At 35.5% G+C, this 14,542-nt stretch overlaps 5 protein-coding genes across 5 annotated transcripts; 3 read left to right on the top strand and 2 right to left on the bottom strand.

Moving 5' to 3' along the window:
* The first annotated feature begins 2,850 nt into the window (after positions 1-2,850).
* Positions 2,851-3,381, top strand: LOC109131277 (uncharacterized). Its single transcript, XM_019242001.2, has one exon. It carries the CDS (start codon positions 2,973-2,975, stop codon positions 3,165-3,167), a length of 195 nt encoding a protein of 64 aa, XP_019097546.2. The 5' UTR covers positions 2,851-2,972; the 3' UTR covers positions 3,168-3,381.
* A 1,044-nt stretch (positions 3,382-4,425) lies between these two features.
* On the top strand, positions 4,426-7,158 carry LOC104777863 (uncharacterized). Its single transcript, XM_010502188.3, has one exon. It carries the CDS (start codon positions 4,550-4,552, stop codon positions 6,965-6,967), a length of 2,418 nt encoding a protein of 805 aa, XP_010500490.2. The 5' UTR covers positions 4,426-4,549; the 3' UTR covers positions 6,968-7,158.
* A 713-nt stretch (positions 7,159-7,871) lies between these two features.
* LOC104777860 (B3 domain-containing protein REM19) lies at positions 7,872-10,201 on the top strand. The gene is made up of 4 exons (XM_010502185.3): positions 7,872-8,339; positions 8,870-9,209; positions 9,303-9,502; positions 9,623-10,201. The coding sequence occupies exons 2-4, from the start codon at positions 8,975-8,977 to the stop codon at positions 9,869-9,871; spliced, it is 684 nt and encodes a 227-aa protein (XP_010500487.1). The 5' UTR covers positions 7,872-8,339; positions 8,870-8,974; the 3' UTR covers positions 9,872-10,201.
* A 112-nt stretch (positions 10,202-10,313) lies between these two features.
* On the bottom strand, positions 10,314-13,340 carry LOC104777862 (B3 domain-containing protein At1g49475-like). Its single transcript, XM_010502187.3, has 3 exons — positions 11,265-13,340; positions 10,711-11,162; positions 10,314-10,626 (listed from the first exon to the last, which is right to left on the bottom strand). Coding segments are annotated over exons 1-3 (597 nt in total). The 5' UTR covers positions 11,409-13,340; the 3' UTR covers positions 10,314-10,625.
* Positions 12,100-13,283, bottom strand: LOC104777859 (uncharacterized). Its single transcript, XM_010502184.3, has one exon. It carries the CDS (start codon positions 13,281-13,283, stop codon positions 12,375-12,377), a length of 909 nt encoding a protein of 302 aa, XP_010500486.1. The 3' UTR covers positions 12,100-12,374.
* Positions 13,341-14,542: the final 1,202 nt, after the last annotated feature.

Genomic DNA, 14,542 nt, shown 5'->3' with positions numbered 1-14,542 from the left:
CCCGCAATCATCGGCTAAGGACCGAGATCGGGACGTTCCGACCAAGAACCTTAACAATCATACAATTCCGCCACAAACCATTCATAGCATCTAACACCTCCTTCCCTATTATGACAACCGGTTCACCATCCTCACCATCCGGAAATGCTAAAGACACTCTCTCCGCCACAAACGTTGCATCAACCACAACCTCTGGAATCAGTCGTCCTCCTACGTTATTTCCCACCACTTTCTGAGCCCATGTCCCCGGAGCATCCGGCGGATCCCCTATTGGCTGATCTTTCCCACCAATATCTTCCAGAGTTGCATCCTGCTCGGCTCTGCTCAAAATCCTAATATTGCCGCCACGCTCCATTTCAACAGCATATAAGAACTTTTTCCGCTAATTTTGGTGCTTGGTTGTAGACTTTAGTTAAGGTGTCTTTGTTTACAAGCACATAAAACAATTAAGGATCCTTCGACGCATTAGATAATGGATCACTGGATCATTATCGTTGCCTAATTTCGGTGGTTTCTTTAAGAATTTAATCCGAGAATACTTCAATTGAGATCTTGTACTAGAAAAATAAGATTCTAATTATATTTTTATGATTTAATGTGGATTCTTTAGTTGCGTGATGTCCCATACAAACTTAATACTGTATTTAATATTTTCTCTATTATATAGGGTAATCGGATAAAAAAAACTATGAGAGAATTGGGGTTTTAATTACATTTTGAAAATCAAATCAGCCGGGACTCATAGTCATAGAAGAAGTGTTTTTGTATCAATTCCAATTTGGTTGATGTTTTACGGGTTCATATGTGAATTTCTTTAAAGGTGTGTGCTACATATACATTCCAAAAATGTGGAACAGAGAAACAAAATTAGATTTGACCATTCTACAAAAAAAAAGGATTAGTTATTAATCTTTATATGTCAGCACTTTATAAGAAATGAGGACCAAATCGATTACACTTTAGAAGTTTAGAACTAGATATGTCATATGTGTCACTGTCATATTTTAAGCTAAGTAAATGTCACATAAAGGATCATATCTGCACAGATCAAAACTTTTTTTTTTCTAAAAGGAAATAAATCAAAGATTAAATCTTTGTCCCACAGCTCTCATCGTCCCTGTGGTGATAATATTTCGTCCTGATCCTACCCCACCTAAACCACAGTATCACAGCGATGCATGCCTGATCTCTTTCGTTCTCGTAATTTGATCATAATTAACATAAATATTCACGTGAGTTACACATGAACTGATGAAAGTAACTGTATAACTACATTTATCTCCTATGATAAGAAAAGAATGGTTCTACGTTGGTACAAAACAAAGGCATACAAAACAAAAAAAAATCATTTTTTTTCTTTCTGCGTTTTCATATGTGGGTTGATCCTATTCCTACTTTATGTTAATTTTTTGTTAAGAAGAAAACAGAAAGGCGGTTATTAATAAAAATTTAAAAACATGCCGTACCCGAAACATATTCAACGCTTTAGCTGATTTGATAGAATTAATAATATAATCAAATGAGGATTTAGGTAATCTTTCTACTTTTATAAACGTATGATTGCGATATTCCTGATCCTATCATCCCGTGAATAATAATAGTATTTTCAATATCACATATATAGGACTGAGATATATTTCCAAATCTATTAGGGAAAGCATATAATGTAGTACTGTAATACGAGGGATAGTAACAGTCACTAGTAAAAGCAAGTGGGGGTATAAGTGTGTACCATGTTCGAATTAAGGTTTAAAACATTCTTTCTTTCTTTTTTGGTTTTAAAAATTCTTGTTTTGCGTTAGGTTCATACACTATTTTAAGTCTGGGTCTTCTTTCTTCGTAACCTCTTGTGAACCTTGGTTTGGTTTATGGAGAGTGTGTATCATGAACGTATAGATGCATTCTTGTTTTTTCCTTTTTATAGGTTTGTCTACCATGGTGCGCAAATTGCGCTGCGCAATGCATCAGCATGCTCCATGTATATGCAGATATAAATGATATTAAAAAATTAGTACAATTAATTTAAACCGACCACCCAACTGCATGTATCATTTGGCTAAAGATGCATGATATGAAAACGAATATGACTCATATATCTTGGATGTGATTAGTAATAATTTTAGAGTAAAAAATTCAGTTGAAAATAATATTACTAATTCCTCTACTTATTTACCAATCAAATTGAAAACTTAAAAAAATGATTTTAGCTAAAAAGGAAAAGGCAGTAAAACTTTCCCATAAAAGAAATAGAGTATAGATATTATTCTAAAATTCACTTTTTCATTTATTTGTTTGTTTCCTCTAATTTATTCACATCCTCTATTTTCCACCAATCACAATTTTTTTTACTTAAATAACTATGAAGTTATTAAGTTTTTTTTTTGTGAAAATATAATTTACTTCAATATATAGAATATCTTATTTAAATTCAGAAATTCTAATTAAAAATCAATATCAGCTTGATATAATTTTCCATTAATTGTTTATTTTTTGTTTTCTTGTTTAAGGGGTTGCTTTTGTTTTATTACATTTCAACCTTAACTAGTTTGCTTGTCTATTTACACAATACGGTATATTCTCTGTATGCGTATTCGATAAGGTTATACACATAACACATATCTTTTTCTTTTTTTTTTTTCTAAAGATTTTCATACACATATCTAAAATAAACGCCCCCTACGTATCATTGGCTCTTCATGTAAACCAAGAGCCAACGAAGCAAGCATCTTCCAAAGAAGAAGAAAAAAACCTTGCTGATAATTGCTTGCAAGTTTCAAGCCACGTGGTATTTTAATTGGACCATACAAATAAAATTAAAATATAGATATTTGCATTATATATATAAGTCTTGGTTTTTGCATGTAAAGAGACTTCACAACGACGAGCAAGGTCTCCGGATACGCGGAAAACAGTGAAAAGAAACCAAAACTCATATTTTTCAAGAAGAAGAAAATTATTGTTCGTAGTCTACAATGGTGACTCTAAAAATGGAGATTTGCATCGAGTTGGTGAAATTGACCGTAGATTTCGTCGCAGCCATTGCAGAATCAATCGAAGTAGCTTTCCGCCACCACCGTCCTCCTCCGGTGATTCAATATTCTTCGGGGGTGAATGGTCGCCGGAGTAGTTACACCGCCGTTCCCATTCCTCTCGTGGGGTTTCTGTAATTAATGTATTCTTTCTCTTATATATATACATGGTTCTTTTGTTTTTTGTTCATCTTGTTCTAAAATTATTAGTACCGTACGTCATGCCTCGATCTATCACGTTGTGCTTAGGACAAAAGCTATATATGATTTGTATCGAAGATCAAGATGTGGTTTGTGTATAAATCAAAAAGATCAATAAGAGTTTACGTGCACACCCGTGAATATATAAAAAGCTTAGACGTTACCAATCGTGTATATATTTTGTTTTTTTTTTAATGTATATAATTTTGGTTATTCATAAGATCGATCTATAAAGAAAAATTACTGTTGTAATGCTCGATTTGTACAGAACATGTGTTCACACTAACAAGATAGATCTGATATTGAAGAAGGCAGAATGTTATTATATTTGGGTCATAGACTATGACTCATAGTCGAACAACGATCGTGGCGATATATTTTATTTCCACTGGACAAACACCAAAAATAATTGTCTTATCCATGTTTGAGATTTAAGATTAGGTTTTTGTTGTGTGGTCTCCACACCAAGTAAACGTGTCGGGTACATTGTTATCTATTTTTAGAATATATGTTTGTTATTATATTTCTTGTTTTTGACGAATCATGGTCCATCTTTGATCCATCATCAATGCACAATTCTGCTCTCGGCCCCTACCGAAACAGCAATTGATATACGTACCTATGCGAACACAAAGTTAAATTTGTAGTACTTGTTGAACACAAAGTTCAACAATAACGCTGATATTTAACATGAAACTGTTCTTGAATTAATTAAGTGATACCGTACGTAGCATGAAATAATATTTACTGACTTTGAATCACTAAAATTAGGAACGAAATGGGCAATCACAATGGGGGTTATATTTTTGCTGCTCTTAAAATTTTTAATCACTATATTATTTATTTTTAGTAGAATAAGAAGTTTGAGAATATTAATTAAAATATTTTTCTCCAATGGTGGATTTTAATTTTGAGTCTCTTAATTTGAAATAGTAACAATCTTCAATACGTTGATACAATAAAATAAAAACAGTCTTGAACAGAGCTGTATTATAAACACTGTAGAAATCAGTCATCAAACCATTTCAAGTATGGTAAAAACAAGAAAGTTGTTGACAACGTCAACGACCTGAATTAGTTATACCATTTAAATTTCCAAATTAGCAACATTGATTTACTATTTTTATTAGCTTGTTAAACAAAACTAATTTTACATCTTCTTAATATAGCTTCCGAGTCTCAAAACAACACATTTTCAAAATCTATTTTTCTTTTTCCTTTCTCTTATAACACCTTTCATTCATTCTTAAACTTTATTTTCTTCAAAACTCTTTTATTAAGCAACCTTGGGTCTTTCCCAAGGTTCCTCATAAAATAAAATGATTAGAACAAAATTGGAGAGGCCTTTAGGCTGCCTCTTTACCCTCCTTCTATTCTCATATGTCGTCGTCGCCACTTTTCACGACGAACCTTCTTTCCCAGAAGATGCTGATCTCACAAACGACCTAGAACAAAAATGTTTTAGCATCAGTAAAGTTGATCCTAACCTCAGATTTGAAAATGAACGTCTGAAAAAAGCTTACATTGCTCTTCAAGCGTGGAAAAAAGCGATTTACTCTGATCCGTTTAAAACCACGTCTAATTGGGTTGGTTCTAATGTGTGTTCTTACAATGGAGTTTATTGTGCACCAGCTCTAGACGATCCTAGCCTCAACGTTGTCGCTGGAGTTGACCTTAACCATGCAGATATATCCGGACATTTACCACTAGAGCTTGGCCTTATGACCGACCTAGCTTTGTTTCATATTAATTCAAACCGGTTTTGTGGGATCATCCCCAAAAGTTTATCGAAACTCGCTTTGATGTACGAGTTCGATGTCAGCAACAACCGATTCGTCGGTAAGTTCCCTGACGTTTCACTTTTATGGCCGTCGTTGAAGTATCTTGATATCAGATACAATGAATTCGAAGGAAGTTTGCCGCCAGAGATCTTTGATAAAGATTTTGATGCTATTTTCTTGAACAATAACCGATTTGAGTCGTTTATCCCCGGTACAATCGGAAAATCAAAAGCATCAGTTGTGACATTCGCAAACAACAAATTCACTGGATGTATACCAAAATCGATTGGTAACATGAAGAACCTTAATGAGATTGTCTTCACTGGAAACAATTTAACCGGTTGTTTTCCAAACGAGATTGGTTTGCTTAATAATGTGACTGTGTTTGACGCGAGCAAGAATGGTTTTGTTGGTAGTTTACCTTCAAGTTTGTCCGGTTTAGCTAGCATTGAGCAGTTGGATTTGTCGCATAATAAGCTGACCGGATTTGTTGTCGACAAGTTTTGCAAGTTGCCAAGTTTGGAGAGCTTCAAGTTTTCTTATAATTTTTTCAATGGAGAAGCTGAAAGCTGTGTTCCAGGGAGAAACAATCAGAAACAGTTTGATGATACAAACAATTGCTTGCTAAATAGACCGAGTCAAAAGTCCGCTAACCAATGTTTCCCTGTTGTTAGTCGTCCTGTGGATTGCAGCAAGGACAAGTGTTCTGGAGGTAGCAACGGTGGCTCTAGTCCATCACCAAATCCACCAAAGACGTCCGAGCCAAAGCCATCAAAACCAGAGCCGGTTATGCCAAAACCTAAAGAATCACCTAAACCAGAACCACAAAACCCATCAAAGCCCGAGACACCAAAAACACCAGAACAACCTACACCTACACCTCAACCACCAAAGCATGAATCTCCTAAACCAGAAAACAAGCCTGAGCTACCAGAACAAGAGGAGTCTCCTAAACCAGAACAACCAAAGCCAGAGGAGCCACCTAAGCCTCAACAACCACTGAAACCTGAGCATCCTAAACCGGCTTCACCACCAAAGGAAGCACAAGCACCAACATCGGAATCAGATGATCCATACGACGCATCTCCAGTTAGAAAACGTCGTCCTCCGCCACCACCCAAGATAGAGGAAACACGTGTACCACCACCGCAACCACCAATGCCTTCCTCACCACCACCACCACCAGTTTACTCACCACCTCCACCGGTTTACTCACCGCCGCCTCCAGTTTACTCACCACCCCCTCCGGTTTACTCGCCACCACCACCTCCGGTTTACTCGCCGCCACCGCCTCCCGTTCATTCTCCTCCTCCACCCCCACCAGTTGCTTCTCCTCCGCCGCCATCACCACCACCACCAGTTCACTCTCCTCCACCGCCACCGGTTTTCTCTCCACCACCACCATCACCAGTATACTCACCGCCGCCTCCAACCCACTCACCACCACCACCGCCAGTATATTCTCCGCCACCACCAATGTTCTCACCACCACCAGCACATATAACAACTCAACCACCAACCGAAGCTCCCACTCCTGTTCAAGCCCCAACCCCAATCATTGAATCATCAAACCAATCACCAATTCATGCTCCAACACCGGTTCAAGCCCCAACCTCATCCTCTGAAACATCCCAAGTACCGACTCCATCATCAGAATCAAACCAATCACCAAGTCACACTCCAACACCAATACCTGAACCAGTTCAAATCCCGACACCAATCTCTGAACCGGTCCATTCACCAGCACCATCAAACGAACCGGTCTCATCTCCAAAACAATCAGAAGAAGTTGAAGCACCAGAACCATCACCCGCCACACCATCATCACCATCATCTGACAAAACTGTTCCACCACCAGTAAACAAGGACGATGGTGACGACGGTGATTTTGTCCTACCACCACACATCGGATTCCAATATGCATCGCCACCACCACCGATATTCCAAGGATACTAAAACCAGTGTGGTAGTGACAATGTTACCCATTTTAAACATTTATGTCCATTTTTCCAATTTAATTGTTTGTAACAAAAGAAAAAACTAGCAAACGATCAATGTAATTTTTTTAGTAGATGATATCTTAGAAGAAAACTTTTCTATGTTTTTTTTTTGCCGTTTTATATATATATATATTTTTTTAATCGATATTTTATAAATTTTATATATTAACCTAAAAGCAATTTTTTTTTGACAACATCGTACAAAATTAGCTTAGATAAGCCAATTGATAGAAAACTCGTTTATATAGGTAATTTGATGCGACTCTACTCTAGCACGACGCGTCAGCTTGTCTGCAATACTATTCCGAGAAGCAAATTATAATACAATATATATGTAAATATCAATATTCATACAAATGTTTAACTCTTTTTGTTTTGGTCAAATAAAATAAATTGTGTAACTCATATAATACATTATACTATAGCTACATATACTCTAATACACAATACATATTTAATATTCTACAATTCTTTCATAAAATATTTTAAAATAATCCATAAATTATGATAATTTGTTTTAAAGTAATATATATTGAAATAATTTAAAATAATTTTTATAATATGTATTGAGATTAGGTTAACGAGATTCTTTGTTTATTAAACTGTTTAAATGTATAGTATCAAAGAATGAATATATAAAAAAATGTTGGTAAAGAAATAAGATAGGTTTTTAAATTTATTTTTATAAATGAGTATTAATTATTAGAGGATCCATAAACAAAGTTTACAAGCCCAGGCCCAAACGATTACAATAACCCCTAGTGATTTTTCTTTTTTTTTTCTTAATCAAGAAAAATTATAATATCCGTTAAAAAGGACAAAAAGTATTAATTATATATCGGAAAAAGGAAAGAAAAATTAGGTGGAAAAAAAAAGAGTAGGTGGTGGGGACGGTTAAGCTTTTAATTTAATTAACAAAAAAAAAAAAAAAAAAAAAAAAAACGAGTCGTCAACTCAGCGATTCCACCACTACAGAGTCAAAGGACACACAAACAGATTGAATCGCTCGAGCATTTTTTTTTGAAAATGGTCAAGTTGGGATTTTTATAATTTTGGGTTCGGGTCAGTCTGCTCAACTCATCACGGTTTAAACCAGACAGAGAGAGATAAAGAGATAGAGTGTGTTTGAGCCCTTTTTGACCATTAAGCATAAACTTCAGATCTGAGAAAGAAAAAAAAGAAAGAAAAGGGTTTGGCTCCGGCGTCGTTTAATGATCTCTCTCTCTGGTCCCTCTCTTTCTCTTTCACTGTTTTTGATTAATCTGTCACGCTCCTCTTCCTTCCACATGTTTTTTCTCTAATCCTCCTTCCTTTTACTCAATCTCCTGGTAAATTTTGCTTCTTCTTCTTTAATTTCAAAGGTTTCTCTTTCTTTTTTATAATTTTGGTTTCGCTGTTTTGTTTCTGTGCAATTCTGATTTGTGGATGTGGTTTATTGAATACTGTTATAATCAAAGATGTGTGTTTTTCTTTTTGGGTAATTCTAATCTTGAGTTAGGAGTCTGAATCTAGTCTTAGATTTGTTGGTGATCTAGTCTCAGTTAAGTTTTGACATCACCACATACTGTCAGTATCTGTCAGATTTATTCAAGGATATAGGATTTAATTATAGCCTTCAGAGTTCAGACTATTGATTTGACTTGGGTCTCTCAGTTATGAAGACTATATAAGTGGACTTCATAGATCTGTTACTAGTAGTATCTTGGATTCGGGTTTTTATTCAGCCACTGTGTTTATGAATGCTCGTTGTTGATTTCTATATGAGATATGTTAGGTTTATAATATAAGAGGATGAGCTTTCTTGTTGCTGTTACATTCACTGTGTACCTCTGATATGATCATGTTTGTTTGCATGTAGGGTTAATAAAGGTTTCAAGAGGGGTTGTTGGCAGGATTGGGGAGTGTCGTATTATTACCCGCGGAAGACTCTGAGATCTACGCCTACCATTCTAGTAGTGCTCTTATGGACATGAACTCCGCACAGAATCATTTCAGCAAACGCGCTCGATTGTTTGAAAACCCTAACGACCGAGATGCTAGGGTCATGTATCCATCGAACCCTACATCTACTGAACCTGTGAATAGAGGAGGTTATGGTGGTTCTACAGCCATCCAAAGCTTTTTCAAAGATTCTACACCTGAAGAAACACCCAAAGTGCTTAAGAAGAGAGGAAGGAAGAAGAAGAATCCTAACCCTGGTATGTTTCAGAGACTTACTCTTTTAATTAGGCACATTGGCTTTTTTGTTCTGAGGAGAGTCGAAAAGATTTATTGTTTTTGGTTATGCGCAGAGGACATAAACTCTTCGACACCTGGTGGAGATGACTCCGAGAACCGTTCAAAGTTCTACGAGAGTGCTTCTGCTCGAAAGAGAACTGTAACCGCAGAGGAAAGAGAGAGAGCCGTCACTGCAGCCAAAACATTTGAACCAGCTAATCCTTTCTTTAGAGTTGTTCTGCGACCATCATATCTATACAGAGGCTGCATCATGGTAAAACACTTTCTCACATATTATAAATCAGGTTGAAGATTTGGGTGAAAGGCTTAATCTTTTTACCATGACCTGTTTCTTAAAGACATCTTTGTTTCTTTGTCTTTGGTTTTTCAACAGTACTTGCCTTCTGGGTTTGCTGAGAAGTACCTAAGCGGGATATCTGGTTTCATCAAGCTCCAGCTCGGTGAGAAACAATGGCCAGTGAGGTGTCTTTACAAAGCAGGAAGAGCTAAGTTTAGCCAAGGGTGGTATGAGTTCACACTCGAGAACAATATAGGCGAAGGAGATGTATGTGTCTTTGAGCTACTCAGGACTAGGGATTTCATCCTGAAAGTCACTGCCTTTCGCGTCAATGAGTATGTGTGACCAAAAAAGATTTCGCTTTCATCAGTGATCTTGAAGGTAGCTTTCCAAAGTCAAATTTCATGTAGGGTATCTTAACCATTCTCTCTCTCTCTCTCTCTCTCTCTCTCTCTCTCTCTCTCTCTTGCATTGGTTCCTCTCTCTCTCTTGCATTGGTTCTCTCTGTTTTAGTAGTGTTTTGAGTGAAATTTCAGGTTCCTATGTTTCAATGTGGATAAGTATTTGACGATTATAATAACCTCGAGTGGAAAACTCTTTGTTTGAGTGGTAGTTAGGTTCAAAAGTAGAGTTGTATATACTTTTATCTTTATGAGGAGAATTATGTTGATGTGATATCTTGATTATGATGGGTTTTTGTGTTTGGATCATAGTTTCCATTTCTCCATAAATTTAGTGAGTGAAACTAGTGGCTTAGTTAATTAAACTGTGAGATAGGAAAGAGGCATGATACTTAATTTTACATATACCTTATATTACACAAAAGGATCTCAAAAGTTAGCCGAGTTCTTACAAACGATTAAGCTAAAGCTTCTGCCAGATTCAGAAAGGGCAAGCATTTTCCACTACACACATAATAATATTACACAAAAGGGGTAACCACAATCAAGATTCCAAACCGATAACTACTGTCAAGAGCTTAGAAACCGCAGAGATCTTTGTTAGGAAAACATGTCACAAACTTGTAAAACCTTCACTTATATACCTCCTCGTGACTGCCTTTATCTGCTTTAACATTCAATCAACCTCTTCAACATCATCTACAACAAAGAAGAAGAACAATAACAAATCACATAGAAGACACAAACAAAACCTACAAAATCTTCTTAAAAAGAAGTTTTTACCAAAATGATGCAAATTTCTCAGACTTAACGCTGACTCTTTGTATCCTCTTCTTGTTCTTCAACAATTCATCCAATTCAATCACTCCTTCACTCTCACTACTTTCAAATCCAGCAAACCCTTGTTCATCATCATCATCCATAACTTCCATCACTTCTTCTTTATCATCATCATCACTTTCAATGACATAAACTTTGTCCAATGGATACTCAATCTCAGAAGCAGTCACATCAAAGATCACAACACTAAAACTAGACTTCCCTTTGTAATGAAAAAACAGAAAATGACCTTCACTCAAAGAATGAGCCTCAGCAAACTCACTCCAACCTTTCTCAAACCAGACCTCATTACCAATCCGTTTGATCCCAATCGAACGCTTGAAACCCACAGGAGTCTCGAGAGTCACATTGTCAGTGAGTTTGGGACCTAATCTTACAAATCTCTCCGGAATTTTCTGTGAAAATCCCCACACATGCAAGAAAGTTTCTAATTCTTAGTAAAAAAGATTGGAAAAATAAAATAAAAATAAAAGTGTGTAAAAATGTTATTGTTTTACCATCATTTTTTCCTTGATAGTTGAAAGATTAATAATCTTGATGAATTTTTTCACCGCCGGTTCTGGCTCCGGTGTTAGACGGCGTTGAGATGCTGCCGACGTGATTCGAACCGATGATCTCCGAGTAGTAGGCGTGTTCCTCATTTTTTTCTTGACAAGAAGAAATTTCTTTACTCCCAAGACTGAGAGAGGAAAATGGAAAAGTGAAGAGGATAGATACACTTTTACTTCATTGTCGTGTTATATCGCATGATTCATTATTACACAATGGAAAAAGTTAACTCTTTTAGATTCCCAAGATTCTTTATTTATTTTTTCATAAATTTCTCCACCAAAAATCAGAAATATTTATTTTGTTGATAAAAAAAAAGCTAAAAGGGAAGGTTTACTGATAATAAATAAAGTAGGGCTGGCCTGAGAAAACGGTACAAAGGAAGTAAAAACTAAAAATTAGTTGAATATAAACTGCAAATTGTGAATAGATTTTTTTTGAATGATGTTAATATATATAATGTTTTTTCTGATTTCAAATTTATCAAAAATATATTTCTGTATATATTAGTAAGAAGATACAGTTAAATTCTTTGCTTATTTCAATATTTGCTTTTACAAGTTTGGTTTTGTAAAAATTTATAAAATTTCCTTGTAAATACCTTTTTGGTGGAATAAAGTTATGTTCAAAAATCAAAATGATATACTCGTATATACGTATACTTGATAGTCTTGAAATATATATATATATAACATGCATGTATATCCTCTGCAGCCAATTTCTTTTTTCTTATACTGAATATATATCTTTTTTGTTTTTCTGTTTAGCAGGAATTAAGGCAGATTAGTGAAAGAGTCAAATTAAATTTTCAAACCTGTAACAAAGTTGTTGTATATGCTAATTTTGTTCTATATCACAAAGCATGCGAAAGGGTGCACTATTTTAAGTATCTTTAGTGCGTTACACTCTTTTCCCTCTTGTAAATATGTAATTTATGTAACTATTAGGGCTACTTATTAGTGTATTACATATATCTACATAATACATCATATTCTATTCAGATGATAAAGTAAGGAAAATCTAATGTTGATCGGAACTGGCGGGTGCTTAAGGAAAATCTAATGTTGATCGGAACTGGCGGGTGCTTCGACCGTCACGGTTGCAGAACGGTCACTTCCTTGCCGGCAAAGACGCTCGTACTCGGACGATGACCTAATCTTAGGCAACGCAACTTTACCGGAAAACTTGAGGCACAAGGCACATGTAATGATTAGTATAGCAGACAACATCCAGCTAAACTGAAGATTCGCCAATGCTTTTGCCCTGACCTCAGCACCAGGAGACTCACAAGCCACCGCACTACTATGAACAACACTTCCTCGGTTATCGTCTGTAGATGTTGACATGTTACTCACGCAACCTCTAGGAACATACTCTGGGATCCAAAGCATGAAGCCCATGTTCAAGAACCAGCATCCTTGAAACATAACTGAGATTGGGAGGACTAGAGCCGCAGAGAAGGATTTAGGGAAAGAAGCAGAAGCTAGAGCCGAGGAGAAAGAGACGAAAGCAATGAGTTGGAGAAGGAAATGGTAGTGACCTTCAAGACCTGAATGATCAGTGGAGTGAAAATGAAGTAGGAAGAGTTCTTGAGCGAAGACAGAAGCAGAGAGAACTCCGATTAAACCGGAGAAGAGATCTGAGCAAAGGGTTAGCTCGCAGAAGAGAGCGAAACACGCGAAGATTATGAGATGGAGGAACATGGAAGCATGTTCTAGGTTGTCTGGTTTGAAAGAGGAGAAGTTGAAATTAGGGAAATCTAGGGTTAGGAGAGTGATGGAGAGGAAGGAGAAGAGGAGAATCAATATAAGCTCGAGATGTTTGAGTTTAGGGAAAGGGAACCAGAATTTTGCAGAGAAGGTTTCAGGGCCTTTAAGACAATAAGATCTTATGATGTTGAAGAGATGCCAAAGACCAAGAAGTGCAAGTGAGAGACCGGGAACGAAGTGTCCTAAGAACGTTCCCATTCCAATGTTTTTAAGTTTCGATTGTTTTCAAAAACAATAAACCGTTATTGTGGTGTTGAATGAGGTTTTTGTGATGAAGTGTTTATATAGATGGGGGAAACCTTATGTGGTTGCGTGACGGAAACTACCACTAATAAAGCTGAGGAAAAAAAGAAGAAAAGGTGGCTTGACCAATACGTAACACTTTAAGATTGTGGTGATGAAAATAAAGAAAGTAACTTCGTTATCAAAAACTTTAGTTAACGAAACAGAGCAAAGCATTCGAAAAAAACAGAGAGCAACTTAGTGTAGTTTTTATTCATTCAAATGCACTCCTTTTTTTCTTATTCAAACTTTTGATTTTTTTTTTCTTTTCAAATAGAAACTTTAATGTTTATAAGATAGTGATAAACTGATAACAAAAGGTTCGTGCATGCATATGATTATTTTTGCACGAATTTTAGAGATGCAAAGTCGAGTATGACTTCTTGGAATGTAAAGTTCAGTTAAATTCATGATTCATCGATGCTTAATTATGGTGAGTTCAATTGGTTGGAAGGATTAATTGTGTCAATTATTTTTAATTGATGTATGGCACTACCTTTTAAAGTGTTTTTTTTTAAAATGCATGTTGTCTATTAAAATTACAAAAAAAATGATGGAATATTCAATTTGAGTTGAAGATCCAAAGTAATAAATGTAAAATAATCTTGTATGCAAAGCAGGACTAAACCACTTTTCTAGAGAAGTTCTGAAATTTCTGTATAATAAGATTGTCACTGAGATTCAATAATATTCCTTTTTTGATGTAATATAAAACAAAACGATATTAATGAATCAATTGACCTAACTTTTGATTAAGATACCCAACAAAATAAAGGAGGAGCCAATGAACTATTGAGGGGATAGATCGGAGTCACTCTCCATCTACTCCAAGTGGAAACTAAAGAGTGTTTCCACTTCCTTAGAAAATGGCAATTACAATGAATCCATTTACTACCCAATCTAATTATGCTTTTAATTATGATTTCTATTAAGAAAACAAATTTAGTTTCCGAAATGAATAGAAAATAGCAAATCGTATGCTATCATGTTTTATGCGTTGAATTAACTTTTTAATTTATGTATTATCTTCTATAATTAAATTGGTTAGAGCTTTTTTTTAATGATAAAAAGATGGTAAAATAGTTAAAAGATATTAAAATAGTTAAGAGTTTTTAAATGATGAAAAAGATGATTCAAATAGTTTATAAATGTAAGAAATAATGGTACAAGATAAT

The sequence above is a fragment of the Camelina sativa genome, chromosome 3 (assembly GCF_030686135.1).
Source record: "Camelina sativa cultivar CO46 ecotype springtype chromosome 3, ASM3068613v1".
Lineage (NCBI taxonomy): Eukaryota > Viridiplantae > Streptophyta > Magnoliopsida > Brassicales > Brassicaceae > Camelina > Camelina sativa.
The sequence above is the reverse complement of the archived record's forward strand: the minus strand, read 5'-3'. Positions and strand labels throughout refer to the sequence as shown.

Bases quoted from the DNA above. Each gene is read 5' to 3' on its own strand.
- LOC104777862 (XM_010502187.3), bottom strand. From the start codon at position 11,408: ATGAGGAACACGCCTACTACTCGGAGATCATCGGTTCGAATCACGTCG. The intron at 11,163-11,264 runs GTAAAACAATAA...GGATTTTCACAG, and splicing joins CTATCAAGGAAAAAATGATG to AAAATTCCGGAGAGATTTGT.
- LOC104777860 (XM_010502185.3), top strand. From the start codon at position 8,975: ATGGACATGAACTCCGCACAGAATCATTTCAGCAAACGCGCTCGATTG. The intron at 9,210-9,302 runs GTATGTTTCAGA...GGTTATGCGCAG, and splicing joins GAAGAAGAATCCTAACCCTG to AGGACATAAACTCTTCGACA. The intron at 9,503-9,622 runs GTAAAACACTTT...GTTTTTCAACAG, and splicing joins TATACAGAGGCTGCATCATG to TACTTGCCTTCTGGGTTTGC.
- LOC104777863 (XM_010502188.3), top strand. From the start codon at position 4,550: ATGATTAGAACAAAATTGGAGAGGCCTTTAGGCTGCCTCTTTACCCTC.
- LOC109131277 (XM_019242001.2), top strand. From the start codon at position 2,973: ATGGTGACTCTAAAAATGGAGATTTGCATCGAGTTGGTGAAATTGACC.
- LOC104777859 (XM_010502184.3), bottom strand. From the start codon at position 13,283: ATGGGAACGTTCTTAGGACACTTCGTTCCCGGTCTCTCACTTGCACTT.